Genomic DNA, 19,447 nt, shown 5'->3' with positions numbered 1-19,447 from the left:
AACGTTATTTTTTTTGGACAAATAGCGCTTTCTTTTGGTGGAATTTAAACACAACTAGGCTTTTTATCTTTTGCTAAACGGAAAATACAAAAATAGTTTAGGTTATAACATTTTGCAAATAAGTAATTTTTCTCCTTCACTGATGAGGCTGCACAGATGGGTGGCACTGATGATCAGTGCCCTGATTAGCAGTGTAAATTTCCCTAGTCAGGCTTGCCAGTTACTGGCTCTCCTCTCCTCACAAAATGACAGCGTGTGAGGAAAGGAATGCAGATAACTGGTAAGTTTGTTTTTAAGTGATCAGCTGTGATTGGACATAAATTGATCACATGGTAAATGGCCATTGTGATTAGACCTAGCAATCAGAAAGCGTACCAGATGCTCGCCCCAGCAGGCGCTGTTCTGGGAGGATGTCCATTGGCGCCCTCCCAGAACTGGACCCATCAAGCTGTAGTTATCTTTTGGCTACACAGCGTGGCTAAGAAGTGGCCAAAAAGAAAAAGAAAAGCAAAGCAAAAACAAAGAAAAAAAAAAAAACAGAAAAGGAATCTTTTAAAAGTGCATAGAAAGGGTCTGAGGCGAATTTTGATTTTAGTTGGCAATTGCAAAACTTTACAAATTCCAAAACTTCTTTTCTATACAGGGAGTCTCATTTAAAGTACTATATTTCCCCACAATCACCAATAAGATTCAAAGCCACACTGGAAAGTTACAACAAGAAAAATGAAGTCTCACTGTGATGAGCATCAAATGCTCCAAGCTACGAAAGACTAATAAAGCAATACACCAAACAAGGGTAATACCCATACATAGTATGTTTGCAATGACTTAAGTACAAAAAAAAGCAGTGTAGTGCACACTTACAACAATAATACATAAGCTCCATCAATGTGTGCTTATCAAATAGAAAAAAAGAACACTTGTGACCTTCCTGGGCTACATTGTAAGAAAAGGAACTGTCTTGGGTCACTCATAAAATGCATTAGCAATGGGGGCCAGTTCACAACATAGAAACGCAGTCCGGATGCATTCCAGAGGTTTTCCTGCATATTGTTTTTTTATGTGTTTTTGATGAGTTCCTGTGCATTTTTGGTGAGTTTTTGATGTGTTCCAGTGAATTTTTTTCCCTTCTTTTTCTTCAACTTAAGAACATGTGTTCCAATGTGCTTTTTGTGCAGTTAGATGTGCTCCAATGCATTACTGATGCATTTTACCGTGTTCCAATACAGTTCAGTACAGAAAAAAGGCAGCATTTTCTACTTTTTTTTTCTGGAACTGGAGTGCGCTGTACCTGACTGCACTGGTGTGAACTATGCCATTGTAAACCATATAACCTACTATTCATGCGTTTTTGATGCAGAAAAAAAAAAAACCACTAGACTTCACGTGGTGTGAACTGGCCCTGTGAGTAGCTGATGAGCAGAAAAAGTCAGGCAGATTACACCTCAACAAATCGCTGATGTAGATACTGTACCTGAGTAATATTTTTATCATAAAAGTAAAAGTGGGCAATATAAAACTAGTGCGATGTTTGACACAGTTTTTAATAAACTGATGCATCAACATCTAGTTTGATGGAAGTAGTAGCAATTCTCAATGAATTTTCAAGTTGCTCATCAGATTTTTTTGGGTGCCCAGCCGTGAGCCGCAGAGAAGCCGACCACCCAGGGGCAGCAGAGGGGAGGGCGGATGCCCAAACTGGAGGCAGTGGCCTCAGCCACCCTCACAGGAGTCGCTCCACATAGTTTCTGACCAGTAGGTCGCAAAGCCGCGGCCTAAATTTTTGGCCAGGTCCGGCCGCGTAAGCCGTGGACATGCAGATGCTAAACTATCCGCTCCCCGGCCCAACAGCCACCGCAGGGAGCCCAGATGACATCCCTGCCCTAGTCACCAACCCCAAGGGTGGCAGGGAACCCTGCTCAACTCCCCGTTTCACACCAGGAAAAACTTGTTCAGCAGCAACTCCAACAAGCCCCCTTTCTTGAGCATGTGGCAAAAGCCAGCTCATAACCCCACCTGGGGGGGGGGGGGGGCGAAAGACCCTCAGTGACCACTGAATGTTTAGAGGGGCTGGGGGAAAAAGGGCAACATGGGGGTCCCACCACCCCAGGGAGGTGCCAACATCCACCCCAAAACCCTCCAGGAGTAGAGGAGGGACAGCTACTTACCATACAAGGGGAACAGAGTGGGCACCGCTTCGGACAGACCTCCACTCCATCGGAATGTGGGTTGCTGTCGGCCAGGAGGAAAGTTGCGACTCAGGCCAAGGCCAGGTTGTATGCGCCCTCGTGAGATGTTTAACTCGCTGGCCAGCCCCTGTCCAGTGTGGCTATGTCCTGGCCGACCTAGTGCGGAACTAAGGTCTGCGTGCGCTCACAGGCCAGACTGGGTGGACTCTCTGGATCTAGATTATCCAGTCCGTTGGGAAGATTTGTGGTGTTAGTGCCAACAAAATCCCGCGCAAAGGAAGTGATAAGTGAAAAAATGTATGAAATGTGAAAATAAATGATCATAAACAGTGCAGGATTAAATCCCAATATAGGAGCTGCAATAAACACGTGAAAACGTGAGATATGAAAAAGAAATTAAATACTGCTAAATAAAAAATTGCGCTCAACTAAAACACTTGTGCAGAGTTAAAACCTTATATGAAGGCAAAAATAAAGTGCATATATTAGTGCAATAATAAGCATAAAGCATGGACAATAATAATTAGACATGTGCAATCATAAGTCCATCAAACATATAAAGCAAAAAAGCTAATCAAATATATAGACCATAGTGATGACAATGAATGTCCAAAAAATATTGAAATTGATGGTGACAATAGTAGCAGCACTTGATAAATAGAGGTTTATCCGTATGTGGCATTGATAAAGTGGAACCCCACTGGAGAGGGGGTAATTTATCCCAAAAAATATCTATGAATGAGACAGAGTGGATTTACCGACTACAAACTTTGCATCCCTCAGGGTTAAATATTGATATAGATTTAAATTGTTTTATATCAAATTATTAAAATATTTGTTATTATAATTTCCTGAGTAGTTCGGTCTATTAAATTATGGCCCTTACTTTGATCAATTATTTTTATGGCCTTATTTATTGTTGACATCATGGAGTTATGACCCTATTTTCCAGGTCATGATTTTATTCTACCCCCTTTTTTATATATACAATATTACCTTTACTGCGAATAAATTAAAAAAAAATATATCATTATTACCATCCCTTTATAATAATTATAAATTAATATACCATTTTATACCCCCTTTTATAAATACAATTCTATCTTTACTGCAAATTATTTTTAAAATATTGCTATTTATATTTCCTAGTAACATCATCTTTTTATAATAATATCAATATAAATTATTTTTGAGCAAAATGATCAATTAATTTGATTAACATATGTTCTGTATATTCACTTACTTTTTATTGTTTCTTTAATACATTTATTGATTTTAAATATTAGGTTTATATATATGATATTGACAATCTGATTGTTATATGTTATATATTTTATATTGTCTTGTTGTTAATCCTCACACACCTATCCTCGCCCCGACCATCTGTTTTAATTATTGGGATTAAAATGCATGTATATTTATTGCCCCACCTTCTGCCTTTATTTATTGGGATCAAATGCATTTGTATCTATTTGCCAGTAGTATTCCTTATATATATTTTTATATTGGCAAGATGGCTCCCGCATTGTCCCATTTCCGGATGGGAGGGTGTTTACACGTGGCGGATAGGTTGCGATTCTGAGGCTTGGTGGCATAAATAGCATTGACGCGGTCACGATCACATGACCCTGATGACGACAGATACGAGCTGACTAAACGCATCGGGACGTAGGATCGTGATCGCGTTATCACGTCACTTCCGGCCCCCGATGGAACGCGGAAGCGGCGTTCCTTACCCGGAGACCGCGGTTGTACTTTTGATATGCCCTGTTAATGCCTTTACCATGTAAGTGCATCTACCATTATTAAAGTACATTTTTTTTTTTACGCAATTCACTATCCGAGTCCTTTTGTTCCTTTCTGGGTACATTGTATGGGAGTCCATCCCCAGGTCTAGTGAAACTTGAGGATCTACTTGGAGCTCGTTGGAACTATATTGGAATTGGTGCATGTCCTGGTATCGGGTGTTCATGTCTCTGGTGTCCTGTATCTGCTTTCATTGACCCCCTGTAATTTAAGGGGTCCATTTCATCCGGTAAGCCTTGATTGCACACCGGGTGTTTCTGCATATTTGGTGGAGGTGTATACGATTTATCAAGTGCTGCTACTATTGTCACCATCAATTTCCATATTTTTTGGACATTCATTGTCATCACTATGGACTATATATTCGATTAGCTTATTTGCTTTATATGTTTGATGGACTTATGATTGCACATGTCTATTATTGTCCATGCTTTATGCTTATTATTGCACTAATATATGCACTTTATTCTTGCCTTCATATAAGGTTTTAACTCTGCACAAGTGTTTTAGTTGAGCGCAATTTCTTATTTAGCAATATTTAATTTCTTTTTCATATCCAATCCGTCGCCCAGTCCGGCAATGGATTGTAGATTCTCACACGAACAAAATTCAAAGATAGGAAAAAATTAAATTTAAAAATAAAAATCGCAAGGACCAGAGATCCCAGCAAGGAATAAGATCCTTACTGCTGACTAGGCAGAAAAAAAACTGAGTGCCTATTATTGAGAGTGGGTGTATACCCCCTGGGACTACCCATAGGAGTAATCAAGCTTTTTCCTGCCTAATGTCCTACCTCCTGTAGGGGGCAGAATAACCAAATGGTTAAGAAGAATCAGGAGCTGTGTCCATCAATGAACGAAAGAGAAATGTGTATTCATTATTTTTTTTTCTTAAAAAGGTCAACCTAGCCTTTATCTGCTTGATTAGGTCTAATGGACACAGAAAAGCAGATATTCTCTCTCAATCCTCTGCTCTTCCCCATTTCTGAACTGGACCCCGCAGAGTCTAAGGTCCTGATATTATTAGGACCATGGCAGGATCCATAGCCCCATGCTGGATGTGAGTACAGTGAGGGACAGTCCACAGCGGGGGGAGCACCATCTACTGGAGGATCAGGTAATGGCGCTTCTCCACCCCTTAGACAAAGTGAGCAGTTCACCTATGCAGCCCCACTGCAGGGGATCATTTTATAGTTTCTTTGAGATATGCTTTAGGTGTGTGTAGAGTCAAAACTTTTTCAGCTGTGGGTAAAGTAGGGAAAAATTATTGAGTACTGAAGTCTCTGGGTTGTCATTTCCAGGAAACCAGAATTTTCAAAAGATGTCTGCAATGACAACCCTAAAATTTCGTCCGTACTCCTCTCCTTTACAACAAAGCCCAAAACAAAAAAAGCTTTAATTTGGAAACCTGATGAATTTATTATGGGCCCCGTTTCTTCAATGGTCAAGTTTCGATAAACCAGCCACACTTTGGGAGGGATGGATAAATTTAATAAATCAACTCAGTTGTTTAAGAATTTTTGGAGAGTTCTCTTGATTTTACTTGTCTAGGTCTATTAAATGGTAAATACTACATTTGCATATCATCACTAAAAGACAACTTTGTTTGCTGCTGCGTTCCTAGTCTTTAGTTGTCTTTGGCAGCTGCTTATATGTGAGAACTGTTTGCCAAGAGGCTTTGTTTCCCCTTGTTGAATTATTTACCTTCCAGTGATTTCTGCAACATCAAACAGCCCACACATCAGATGAGTCTGGTGTACATTTTTTTTTGTTTATAAATGTAAAACAAGCCATAGAGATGGGCATACTATACAACAAATGGCACAGCTTTCACTCACTGGATTTCCTGTGTAAACAGGTGCAAAGGCAATGCCGGCATCAGTGGATCCCAGGCGCAGTTTTCCAGCAGTGGTCGTTAGGAGGTCTCTCAGGGTTGAACCTTGCTCGCTGTTCTGAGAGGTGGGCGATGAGGATTTGCAGTTTACACCATCTAAATTACCATCTTGTTCTTCCTTGATATGTTTTCCCACTGGACACGCCTTATTCTCTGCAAAGAGCATAGAGAAGTTGGAGGCGTTAAACAAAAGAGAGAGTACAGCTATACTGTGGTCATTAAAGAGAACCAGTAACAACTGGGCTTACTCATGGATCTGAATATTCATACTTTATTGTCACTGCGCAAGCCTTGGTTTGAATTTTTCCAAACCTGACATGTCAGCAAGTGTTAGGGGACAGGGAACAGCCAAAACCTGACACCTGCTACCCTGCCTAATCTCAAATATTGTTTGCCAACTTCTGAAAATATGCAGACCTCCTCCTGAAAATGCTAGTTACCTGGCTGTTATTCTTCTCTAATAACTTTATTACGTTCTGAGTCACTGATTCTAAATAAGCAAAGTTAGGGTTTCATTGCGATGATCTGCAGCAGGCTTGTTGCAAGTCAGTAACTCAGACTATTGAGATGAGGAGTGATGACTAGCAATGGAAGTCACATATTCTTTTAATAAAGTGCTCCTTGAACAAGTGCTGGGACAAGTTCCTTAGCCCCCAAGGCGAAAAAGACTAAAGTACCTCCATCAACTACCTCAGCATCATTTGTCTGAATGTCCCCCCCCCCCCTTTTGTGCCCCCACACATTAACATGAACGGGGCCTAAATCTGCTCACCACCTCCTATGGTGTAGTTCCCCCCACTGGATAAACCAGCGAGATGTCAAAGAGATTGTCAATCGGCAGTTACGTGGCCAGTGAGGAAGTGATTTCCCCTGGGTAATGTGGCAGCAGAAATGCGGTGATTGTGCCACTGGCAACAGGGAATTGCCAGTGTAATCTTAATTTCTGTCTCATCACTAATTAGATATAGACACTCACCCTTCTTTTCTTCTCTGGCCTTCTGTTCAGCCAAGTCTGCTAGCCAATGCAGTGAGGAATGCGATTCTGGGGATGCCAGCTTACTATCCGTGCTACTGTCACTTCCGGGGCTCACATTACCATTGGTTTCTGGCTTTTGAGGAGAATTCTGTGGCTGTGATTCAGGCAAGCTGAGAGATATCTTGTTACTGTGATTGAGAACGTTCTGCAGTACCTAAAACATTGACCAAAATTCAAAGTCAGGTCAGACACAGCTCTTCCTTGGATGGTCAATACGTTTTTTTTTTTTTTTAAACGAAAATGGTTTTGTAGACATATTCCTGTTGGCAATAGCCAAAAATTCATTATATACAGTGACATTTTTACATTCGAGGTTGGAAAACAGATCAAAAAAATTGACTGCCAATTTTTTGCCACAGATCCCCTTTCATGCATAAGGTAGAACAATTTTTGTAGCTCTGAGATAGGAAGGAGATAGAGGAAGGTCATTCTGGGAATATAAATCAACACTTGCCTAATTATGTATCATAGACATGGCTGACAAAACTGAAGAGCCAGATCTGATTGACAAAACTGAAGAGCCAGATCTGATTGACAAAACTGAAGAGCCAGATCTGATTGACAAAACTGAAGAGCCAGATCTGATTGACAAAACCGCATAACAGCTGACATTCTGTCATCTTATTTATGCACACTGGAAGTGCAGATGGGAAGCCTGAGATAAAATGGGATTTTTGTACTTACCGTAAAATCCATTTCTCTGAGTTCATCAACGGACACAGCGCTCCATAAATTATAACTCCTGGGTTATATTGCTTCCTGTAGGAGTAGGAGACTAGGCAGAACAAAAAACACCTGACTACGCCCATGGGCCGTCCTCTCAGCATGGTATATAACCCCCCTCTCTGCTCTAGGTAATCAGTATTAGAAGTATCAGAACTCCATAGAGGGGTGGGTGCTTTGCCCGTCGATTAACTCAGAGAAATGGATTTTACGGTAAGTACAAAAATCCCATTTTCTCTTTCGTTCATCCACGGACACAGTAATAAATCATAACTCCTGGGACGTCCAAAAGCAGTGCCAAAAGTAAAATGAGGGGTGGGGAAAATAACCCAATGCTAAACATAAGTGCCCTTAACCAGGACACCGAAGCCCGTCTGAAAAAAAAAAAAATGTTTAAATAAAAACACCCCTCAAGAGGAAACTCAACAGCAGCCTGCAAAACTTTGCAGCCAAAAGAAGCATCCAAAGATGCCAGAGTATCTACCCTATAGAGTTTTTTGAATTTATGCATCAACGACCAAGTGGCCGCCTTGCAAACTTGCGATATTGATGCCTTATGACGGAAGGCCCAAGAAGCATTCAGCGCTTGAGTAGAATGCGCAGTGACAGGGAAAGGTGAAACCTGACCTTTAATGGAATAGACCTGAGACACCGTCTGTCTGATCCATCTGGAGATGGTGGCCGAAGAAGCCCTTTCCTTGGTCCTTCTGTAACCACAAAAAGCGAGTCTGACCTCCGAAAGGACTCAGGCGCTGCCAAATACACCTGAAACGCACAAACCACATCCAAGGTATGCAAAGCAAATTCCTTGAGATGAGCTGGCTTGAGACACAAGGAAGGCAACACAATGTCCTCATTCAAATGGAAGTCAGAGACCACTTTGGGCAGGAATGATGGACAGGGACAAAGACCCACTTTATCCCTATGGACCACCAAATAGGAACTGTAACAGGATAATGCTGCCAAATCGGATACCCTGCAGGCCGAGGTAATAGCCACCAAGAATGTCACGTTCTGGGATAATGCAGACAAGGGAAACTCCTGAATATTCTCAAATGGAGCTTTCTGGAGAACCAAAAACACGAAATTTAAATCACATGGCGGCAAAAGAGACCATACAGGTGGAGCCACATGTCCAACCCCCTGAATGAAGTTACGAAACCAAAGAGTGCGTGGCTAGGGGTCGCTGACAGAAGATTGCCAAGGCAGACACCTGGCCTTTGATGGTACTCAAGGCCAACTTCTGAACAACGCACCGTTAAAGAAAGATTAAGATTCGAGCCACAGAAAAGGATCGCGGATGAGCGTCAATTGACTCACACCAGGAATTGTACGCTTTCCACATATAAGGGTATATTCTGCTGGAAGAGGACTTCCCTGTCTTCACCATAGTAGGGATCACGGATCCAGACAAACCTCTATACCTCAAGTACCTGGTTTTCCATAGCTAAGCCAATAAAACCAGCGGCTATAAAGCAGGATGTAGATTAGCCCTTGGGACAACTGGTCTTCTCTGAGAGGAAGCCACCAAGGGACGTTTACGGCCACCAGGGTGATTGGAAGATCCTCACTCTTGATTCTTCACGGTGACTGTGGAAGAAGCCTGAGCCGAGGCTGATACTGGCCTTACCTGGCCTTTGGACACCTGAGGCTTCTGCCAGAGGAACCCGTGACCTCGCTACGAACTTCGATATCCTCCTGTGGAGCCGAACCTGCTAAAGGAGTTGCATGTAAGATTGTGCAAACAGAACTGTCTTGAAGGTGGATACCACCAGACTCAGAACCTGAATGCAAATGGAGAGAGAGAACTATCTGCGTGACAGCAGCCAGTAAATCACGGCCTGTGAGTCCTGAAATTTATCCAGAGGAAGAACCACCCTGGTCAAAATTAAAATCAGGCCTGGGTAATTCAATTTCCTGGACAGGGATAGGGAGGACCTTCAGTAGTTTGAACATTACCTGAACCTTTGCAGTAATTAAATCCGCACAAGGAGACTTGGGATCTAAAAAACCTGAAAATAACAAACTTTGCCCCCTTTCTGGGTACCCCCAAAAGAAACATTTTGGGGATTTCCTTGATGCTCACAAAAGAAGTCCACGGGGCCAGAAACCAGCGAAGATGTCCCCCCCACCCCAATAATGGGTGAGGGCAGACCTTCATGCTGAAGCAGTCTCGTGTGCGGGGCCAGAGAAGCTAGCTCTAGGCTTACTAGACCAAGGTTGCTTGGAACCTCCCAGAGAAGATTTGAAAGATCTATTCCCTTATTCTCAGTCCCAGAAGTACAAAATCATTTTCTATGGGCTGAAAAAGAGGGCCCCCTGTCTGCGACAAGGCTCCTTCCCTTTCCTGGATTGTGTCAGGAAGGTACTCCCCCCTCCCCCATGATACCCTTAAGGATGTCATCCAGGGTAACCACAAACAGGCGATCACCTTGAAAGGGCAGACCAATGAGAGCTTTCTTGGAGGCTTGGTCTGCGGACCAATTCTCCTCCCCCCCCTGGTCGTAAATAGAACACTCCATTTAGGTCTCATTCACAAGCTCACCGTTCATTTATGGCATTTCTGTAGCTCTGAATGTTGTTTTTTTAAGCTGTCAAGAATGTATTAGGTCAAGCTTACCTCCTACCTTTTCTGGTGATTTTACTTTAAAGGCCCCATTCACATGGGCATTCAGGCCTGTAGTTCATGAATAGCAGAGCTGCCAGGGGCTGAGTGCAAACAGCCCATTCAAGCTATAGGGACACAGTGCCTGCACGGACACAGCCGTTGGTCCCAATCTGACAGGCGGGCAGGTGAGCCCCGAATGGAGACAGTGCTGTTGTGTCTGAACAACCACTGCTTCCCCATAGACTTAAATGGACTACGCGCTGGCTCAAGCCGCATAAACATGAGGCCCCATTCAGACTAGGGGCCTAAGCAATCATGTGAACAGGGGCTTAAAAGTAAAATCTCCACAAAAAGAAGGCATAATGTGTAAATCAGATGCAATATATTTTTAGCAGCTTTAACAATCCGTTTCAGAGATTCAAAAATGCTAAAAATGAGCGCTGATCTATAACCAATATATGTGTTCGCCGAGCTGACAAAGAGTGAAGTGGAATCCGTTACAATGTCAAAGCTCAAACAAACAAGGCCAGTTGCAGACGGGCGAATTTACCGACGTTCACACTCAGGATCTTGTTGACAGAAAAATCTGTAGTACAGTACAGTAAATATCAGTAATGCAGCTATGAATACAGAGCCGTACAACAAAACTAGAAAACTTTACATTTTAGTGTAGTAATTTAGGCATATATGCGTGATTACGTGTATATGAGCATGTTTAAGAGTATAAATATGAGTATAAATGTATAGGTGCGTAAAGGTGCATAAGCCTATCGACAAAAAAAAAAAAAAAAACTTCTTCATTGCCGGTTTTGTAATAGACTCATTTATACCTGTGTTAACCTGCTTATAGACGTGTAATCACACGTATATGTGTAAATTAATGAACTGAAATGTAAAGTTTTCTAGTTTTGTTTTACGGCTCTGTAATCATCGTACTGAGCTTTTCTCTGCTGTGTGCATTGTTCCATAGACAATAATGCATCTCATTTCACATCAGAAAAAAAAAGTGGGGTTTTTTACTCCCGCCTGCAAGAGGCCTTAAGGAAAAACTTTAAAAAGTAGTCGTACAGTGGTGTTCCATTCAGATTAATATCACTGCCAGTAAGTCTAAATTTATGTTAACAAATAAAAACAAAATATAGCCAATCTCTGCAAAAGGCTTAAAACCAATCTTAGATTTTGTGGGACCTCAATGGGCACGTTTCCCCTGCCCGCTGACAACGTAGAGGTGAGGAAAAATCTCCACATGGACAATAAAAATCTGTCAGGGGCTCTAGTCTTACCCTGGTTTCTTAAACACACAATTCATGCTTTAATTCCTCTTGGAGGTTACCCCTCACTTATTGCCCAGCTGACTGGACAGGCAAATTTACCCTTATAAATCAGAGAGGAAAAACTAAAGTTGTTTTAATCCTTTCCCACTCTAAGCAAAAAAAAAAAAAAATCTCAGAAACTGTCCATAGTCATGAATACTAGGTATTTCTAAGGGTTTCTGTTAGTCTCACCTGTGATACACCATTCAGTGAAGGCAGCTTGCCAACCTGCGAATTCTGTTTAATGGCGCACTGACAGTGTGACTTAATCCCAAATTTGTCACGGAGGTTGTGCATTGCTTCTAGAAGGTCAGTCAGAACTAAAACAAAGGAGAAGCACAATATTTAGCAGGCTTTCATTTACAGTCTTTGAAAGATGGCAAACACCACCGGGCTATTGGGACAACCAATTCCAGAGGGATTTTAAACTTTTTTTTTTTCTTCATTATTTTAAACTACAGGTATACTGTGCCAGTTGTACAGACTACACAGACTAGGTGCTGCTTCAATTCCAATTTTCTGCTAACTGAAGGTCATCTTAAAATGCTTGGAGCTGCAATAAAGCCTGTCTACTAACAAAGTCCTTATTGTGCTAGTATAAGTATCCACATCTGGGTACCCAAACTAGGCATATGAGAAATCACTGAGGGGTGCAAGCTCTGCACTGATCTAAATCCCCCTGTACAGCTTCGGATATAGATTGTGCAGTAATCTACTGTATCGAGCAAGATGATATCTAAAAATCCTTTTGTTTGCAATACACTTTTTTTTTTTTAAACAAACCTTGAGTTTTAATTAAATTGTCCCACTAACATCCCAAGCAAGGTAAATTACATGTTCAATAAGTCTTACCTGAGCTTGGAATAATCTGTGTGGGCATTAGGTGCTTGTAATCATGAGGTTGACCCTTTACACATTTCAGCCAAGTGTACAGTTCCTTATCTACGAAAAGAAAATCCCACACATTTCCATTGTAATTTGTAATAAAGGCAAAAAAACAAACAAGTATTGGTTACTATTAAGGGTTAAATATCAGAATCAGAAGCAAAAAAAAAAAAAAAAAAAAAACACAACACTACCCTTTCTTGAAGACAACCATGGGTCAATTAACACCCTTTCAAGGTTATGAAGTTGACATGCTGTGCTGTGATGTTATCACTAAATCATCCCAGTTTTGACAGGTAATTTAAACTGTTGGTCTGAGCAGAGGATGCTCTTTAACCATTTGTTAGTGTCGCTCTGACAGAATTCATGGGTCATTAAATTTACGGAGATAAAATCAATTCTCCTTACCATAGTATGGATTTATGTTTTAATCTGATTAAAATTCTCCTATCCCATCAACAGCCAAAGTGATTTATTTGTAAAATATGCTGATCCGTATACACCATTTATTTATTCTGCTTCAATTAAATTAGGCTGTGAGGTCACTTTTGAGGTTAGAAGGGTTTTCGGAATAGACAGGGTACAAAAATAACCGCAACTATTACTTACAGACAATAAAATAACATTGTGTGCAAGGACAATGATGGCTATACGTATTATTAGCCAGTTTCACCAAATTTCTAGTGTTTATGGTGAAAGAATCATAAGCTTTATAGTTCAGTATTGTGGCATACCCCTCCTATTGAAGCTAATGAACGGTTATGTACGATGACCATTTTAAAGGAAGAAAAAGTCCATTTATGCATAGTACATAGAGTTATGTCACAGTATGGAAATGTTAATACATATTGCATTATTCAGGATGCCTCTTTATAGAATTAACATTTCAGTCTGAGTTGCAGCTTGTGCTCACTTCCTGCCTGACCCAAGATGAATGTGCTGTGAGTCTTCTTATACTGCAATGTGGCCCTATTCCAAACCACACATACACTGTATTCTGTATAGGGTAGCAGTGTCATGCTATTTGGAGGAAGACTTTTTAAATGATGGCATTGATAACTGTGGAGTATAGCAGAGCTCACCCATCCCCCTGAGGCGAACCCTGCTAAATATGTACACACTTAAATCTTCATTTCACATTAGCATGAAACAGGAGAGCTCCACCTGAGAATGAGCTGTACATAGACTGAAAGGGAAGTTATGAAACTGCTGGCTGTAATTACTGAAGGGGAGTTTCTCCAGCACAGAAATAGCAATTCACCAGCTAGAACATGACTGCTGGCTAAGCATTTCTGGGGGAAGGCAGGGTAAACACAGCACAGAATGGAGTTCTTCATGCGTACTAACCTCGAGAACTTTTCCGTTCCTTCGCTTTGTAACAATCCAGACAGACCACAAATCCACATTTCTGGCAGACCCAGTGGATGTTAAACAAGGTGGCTTCACAGGCATCGCACATCTCACGCACACCCCGCACTGCTCTCTTCCAGGCTATTTTCACTGAAATAAAGAGCAATTTATTAAAACATTAAAATCTGAGCTGCATAACCATTCGATTAAGGGAAGGGGTACATTATTCTGGTGGGTGACCTTGGTTAAAAGGCCTTTGTCATTATGCATCTTTTCACTCTAATTTCCCAAGCAGAATGCATCTAAGACTACTACTGAAGGGTTCCTGTACCTTCACACCAAACCCTAAGAGTCCAATCATGCCACTATGTCCAGCCCAGCTGGGACTAATCCCCACTCTTGTCATTTCACAATTTAGTTAATAGTAGAGGCTCTGGCACCAATCTGGTAAATGGCTGAGGCTTGGCTTAGTGATGACACTAGCTCAAGTTTGTGCCTAGACTTACAGGGGCTGTATAGAGAAGCAGAGAATGGCATTTTAACAGGTAACTTACAGGCACCATAAAGTGTCTGCATATTTAGCAGTTTTGTTACCTTATGGGGGCCCTGACAGGGTCACCAATAATCCCCAAGGCTCATGCAAAAAGGAAAAATAAAAAGGAGGTTTGGTGGCCACTCCTCCTTACCATGTCAAGATCTGAGCAGATTTTCCTCCTATGCTTCATCAGTCAGCCATGATGAAGCAATAGTGGGGCTGGTCGCCCCTGAAGCTTTATATCAGCAATGACTTCAGCTCTATCTTAGACGTGACTCAGACTTGCAATGTGAGAAGGCGCAAGTCAAAGCATACACTTGCACTGTGAGTAAGACAATCGTTGCAGGAAGCAAAGTCTGCATATGTAATGAACTATGGTTGTCCTCTGCACACATAACAAATTATTATTATTATACAAGATTTATATGTGCCAACAGTTTGCCCAGCGCTTTACAATACGAGAGAAGACAGTACAGTTACAATACAATTGAATACTATTGGAATCAGAGGGCCCTGCTCATTAGAGCTTACAATCTAGGTGAGAGGGTCAAGTGATACAAAAGTTAATAGCTGTGGGGGGGGGGTTAGAAAATAAAAGTACATTTGTTAGGTAGTGGCAGGGTAGGCCTCTCTGAGAAGGGTTTTCAGTGATTGTCTAAAAGACAGAAAACAGAGTAGGAGATAGTTGGACAGACTGGGGCAGGAAGTTTCACAGGACAAGAGAGGCTCGGGAAAAGTTCTGGAGAGGCGAGCATGTTTATACATAGAAACAAAATTTTTTTTTTGTTAAAGCGGAGCTCCACCCAAAAGGGGAAGCTCTGCTTGTTGACAGGTACCTGCTCCTAATTCTGGGTAAGATTGCCGCAGCAATCTATGAACATTTCTAGCCCCAATCTATGAACATTTCTAGCCCCTCCTCCTTCCAGGATACACATAGGTCCCAGAAGACGGCGAGACCATTCAGAAAGCGCAGCACAACTCACACATGCGCAGTAGGAAAGCCTGTAGGCTTTACTGCCGGTTTCCCTTACTTACAATGGCAGCGCCTGCTCCCGAAGCCAATTGACGAATCAGCTCAGGATGCTGACATCATGGGATTCCTGGACAGGCAAAGCTAGGTTCTCACTGGTGCGATGCGGTAACCACAGCAATTCCTGTGCGGGTTTCCGCATCGCATTTGACTCTCAGGAAGTTCACATTGCTCTCCGCAAACTGTTGCGGGTGTCAACAAAGTAATTGTCACCCCCAAATCGGTTTGTAGAACGAACTGTGGAATCAGATCGCATTGGTCTGAACACCCATATGATCCGATTTAAGTGCGGACCAAAAAAGGGTCCTGCACCATTTTGTGATGTGCACAGCAATGTGGTGCGAATCACATGCAATGTCTAGCGTCACACCAGTGTGAATCCAGCCGCCACGTACTTATATTAATTTTTTTTTCCAGACTGCAGCTCCTCTAAGCATTAAGCCTCAGTTCACACTAGGAATAGCATGTGAATCGCACAGGAACCAGACTGCCTATCTGCTCAATTCACATGCAATTCAGTGTGGTGCGATTTGAGCCCATTCAAATCGCTACGCATCACACCAAAGTCCTGCATGCACCAAATCTAGAACCACACTGCAATCCGTTTGCAAGGGCAGCGGCATTTGAACGCTGTGCGGAAAACGAGCATGGGTCCCTGGGTTTTCTGTACAGCATTATTGTGAACTAGGGTAAAAGACAATTAACCCCTAAGTGCAGTCCACCCGGTATGGTTCTCCTCTTTCTCCTCACTGTGCAGTCCTGCTCGAAGGAACACAGCCTTTTCAAAGGAAAATGGTGGGTCCTATTCCTACATGCTCCACCGACGCCTATGGATGAGCTGTACTTCGGTGGCCACCAATAACTACAGGTTAGCCACAGGACGGATTAGGGCAACAGCACAAATGCACAGGAGGAGGAAGATCAGGATAGCATATTTCTTTACAAAGGCTGCATTGGTACCAGGTGGAATGGCACACTTAGGATTGTGGAAATGCGAATAAAGGCAAGTATTTTAGGAGTTTACGTAAAGGATAAGTGAAAAAGTGTGTTAATTATAGGCGTCCCTTTACACAGGTTTATAAAATGTTTTTCTATGTGACCTGTTCACACTTTACATGTGTGGACAGACATTGTGTAAACAAGCCCTTAATATTTGCACGCAAGATAGGAAATGAAAGCGACATTGAGATTGGCCGATAAAGAAATATAGACCATTTCAGGCACTTTTAATGCATGTTGCTCAGTGTTTTTGTTTAGTACCTTTCAATTCACCAACTACATTTATCGAGACATTCTTTACACTCCATTATATTAACCTAAGTTCCATTCATCATCTCTGCTCATGTAACCACTTCATGCTGACAGTACGCATATACACGGCCTCGCTGGACTAAACTTTCTTCCGTGGGGCCGCATATATGCATATCTGTCTTTAAGCTGGGAGCGTGCCGTCCCATAGTAATGGTCGGAACCCGGAAATCCCGGTTCTAGGTCATCCTATCACTGTGACAGCCCCTGCATTTCTCACTCTGTCAATGTAGAGGAAAGATACATTGCATCTTTCCTTGAAGAGAGAGAAAAAGATTTAAAATAAAGAAAAAATACCTAGATCAAGGTTTGATCTAGGTCAGTGACAGGGTTAATGTTTGGGTCAAGTAAGGATCAAAGGTCAAGGTCAGTATATTTTGGGTATAATTTTTTATATTCAATTAGTATCAGTGCCAGTTAGTGTCAGTGTGTATTAGATAGGATTAAAAAAAAAAAAAAATCAAAATGTGCACTTGTTTTTGTGCTGTACTAAAGGTACAAACAACGTACACATGCATATGTGGTATGACAACGATCATCTAGAGCAGGAGAATTTTCTTTTGGGTTGTTCTTTGGTGGTAGGTTATGGTCGTAACCAGAAAAACAGCTAAAATAAATATAAATAAAACTCTTTGGCCAGTTATCCTTTAATAAAATTTCCTTTTGATGATAAAATTAAATCAGGAGGTATCCATCATCATTTACCACCAAATGAAAGCGCACATTTTTCCTGAAAGAAACACGGTATAATCCACCTGAATGCACAAAGTAGTTGTGATATGTACAGCTTTACTAAAACATCTCAAAAGTTTCAAAATTGTGCTTAGCGTTAACATTTGTATTACCCTTAGGTGCGAAGGGGTTAAAATCGATTGGATCTGCCTAGTGTAGACAGCTCCCACACACTATTTATAGAGCAATAAAGCTTGGCCTATAATTATGGGTCAAGTTTACTCTGAAGGCATGCCAGACTGACGTACCATCTTTTTTTACCCAGGACATAGCAGCTTTTTCAGATGTCACCATCTGACAGAACTTATCTCCGATGTAACCCAGGATGTATTTTATGGAATCCAGATCTAAATCATCATCTTCATAGTTCTCATGCGTCCATAAGCTCAGTGCTTCCTCGTCATACTGGTCAGGAGATGAGAATCCATCTATTCTAACAATCCCGTTCTTACTGAATGATAACCTGTAACACACAAGAACATAAACTGTAAACTGTATGCCAACAGAATGGCGTCACTGGGATCTCCACTCTGAAAAATGTCTTCAATCCTCTTGGCAGATTTTAGATCTCAACGTTTTTGGGGTTTGGCATTTTTTTGGGATTAAATGCAAGGTCGTTACTTATTACCAAACAATATGATACATATTACTGCCTAACTCTAGATTACAGGCCATTCAAGTTCATTTTACCTTCTTTTCAGCAACGAAAGCTCCAAATTGCAAACAGCACTAGGCTTAATATAAAGGACACATTTGAGATAATTAAAATAGTGATATGAGTTCTGAAAAAGCACAAATGAATAATGTAGAGCTTTTAAAAATCTTTTTTTTTTTTTTAAAAAAAGGACAACTTCACAGTTAGTAAAGTAGTCCTTTAATATTCCCCCTACCAAAATACTTACATTTACCACCGCTTCAGAGTACTTCACTGTGTGGCCCTACCACATACCACCACAGAGTTTCCACCATGCCTGACTCCTACTGCACATGTGTGCCACTCATTCTTATGGCTGGAGCCATACTCCTTTGGACAGCTGGAAGTTGCCATGACAAGGACCAGCCAATGGAATGACAGGCTGAGTGGCAGAAAGGCATAGTAGGAGTATGGCTGGTACTTTTTTTGTGCAAAAGCTGCATGGCGTCAAGAAAGCACAGTGAACTCATGAGCGGGTCTGAAGATAAGTATTTTTGAAGGTGTCTTAACACTTACAGACAGGGAGACTTCAATACAAGTCCCATTGACCTTTGTAGATAACCAGCCAGAACAGAAATATGAGAGCGGCTGATGAACTTTTGAGTGTGCATTGTTTGGGCCCTCATGTTCATCCTTGCTTCGTGCATATGTGATTCATGTCTGACTTACTAGACAACGATAAGTATGACATCTTCTAGCTAGTTGTCCACTTAACAGCTCACATATGTCCATAAACTGACAGGTTCTTCGTAGGATATTTTTCAGGACAAAGCAAATCTCTGTCCCATTTTATATTTGTTATTAGCCTGAGTACTGTTCTATAACTACTGCAGTTGGGGAAAAAATATGAAGACTTCTTTTCCTTTCAGGTAAACAAGCCATTTCTAGGCAGATAAAACTATTTTTCACTCCAGTAACAAGAGACGTGCTGGCCTGATCTATGAAGTGAATTCAATCTGCCCATAGTTAGGGAACAAGATCTGCTCTGCAGTAATATCTGTAAAGAACACTGTATCCTTGGCATTTGGATGTACTTACTGGATCGCTGTATGGCTTTAACAACATCTGAACATGATTTATTAAAAAAAAAAAAAAAAAAAAAAAAAGGAGAATAAAAAAAAGTGTGCCTTTTGAGTATTCCTAATATTACCAGATACATTTAAATATCCATGGGGCAGATAGGCATAATACAACAGGTCAACACCATTTACCTTATACATACATACATATCAGCAGGCACAAACCTAAAGGGCAACTAGCTTTGTTTTTTTCAATTATACTCTGAGATTTAGTCCACATTCACACTAGCGCGACTTGGTCGCCTGACAAGTCGCTCGCCATTGAA

At 41.4% G+C, this 19,447-nt stretch overlaps 1 protein-coding gene across 2 annotated transcripts in view; it reads right to left on the bottom strand.

The window, feature by feature from the left end:
- Nucleotides 1-19,447, bottom strand: part of JMJD1C (jumonji domain containing 1C) — a 490,497-nt gene that overhangs the window by 33,646 nt on the left and 437,404 nt on the right. For both annotated transcript variants that reach the window (XM_082267995.1, XM_082267996.1), the window contains 6 exons: nt 17,657-17,871; nt 13,801-13,953; nt 12,421-12,510; nt 11,761-11,888; nt 6,865-7,078; nt 5,833-6,041 (listed from right to left, as the gene is read on the bottom strand). In XM_082267995.1, the coding sequence (XP_082124121.1) occupies nt 5,833-6,041; nt 6,865-7,078; nt 11,761-11,888; nt 12,421-12,510; nt 13,801-13,953; nt 17,657-17,871 (1,009 nt within the window). The remainder of the gene's footprint in view (nt 1-5,832; nt 6,042-6,864; nt 7,079-11,760; nt 11,889-12,420; nt 12,511-13,800; nt 13,954-17,656; nt 17,872-19,447) is intronic.

This window comes from Pelophylax lessonae (genome assembly GCF_965119305.1).
Source record: "Pelophylax lessonae genome assembly, chromosome: 9".
Lineage (NCBI taxonomy): Eukaryota > Metazoa > Chordata > Amphibia > Anura > Ranidae > Pelophylax > Pelophylax lessonae.
This window is presented reverse-complemented; position numbering and strand designations above follow the sequence as displayed.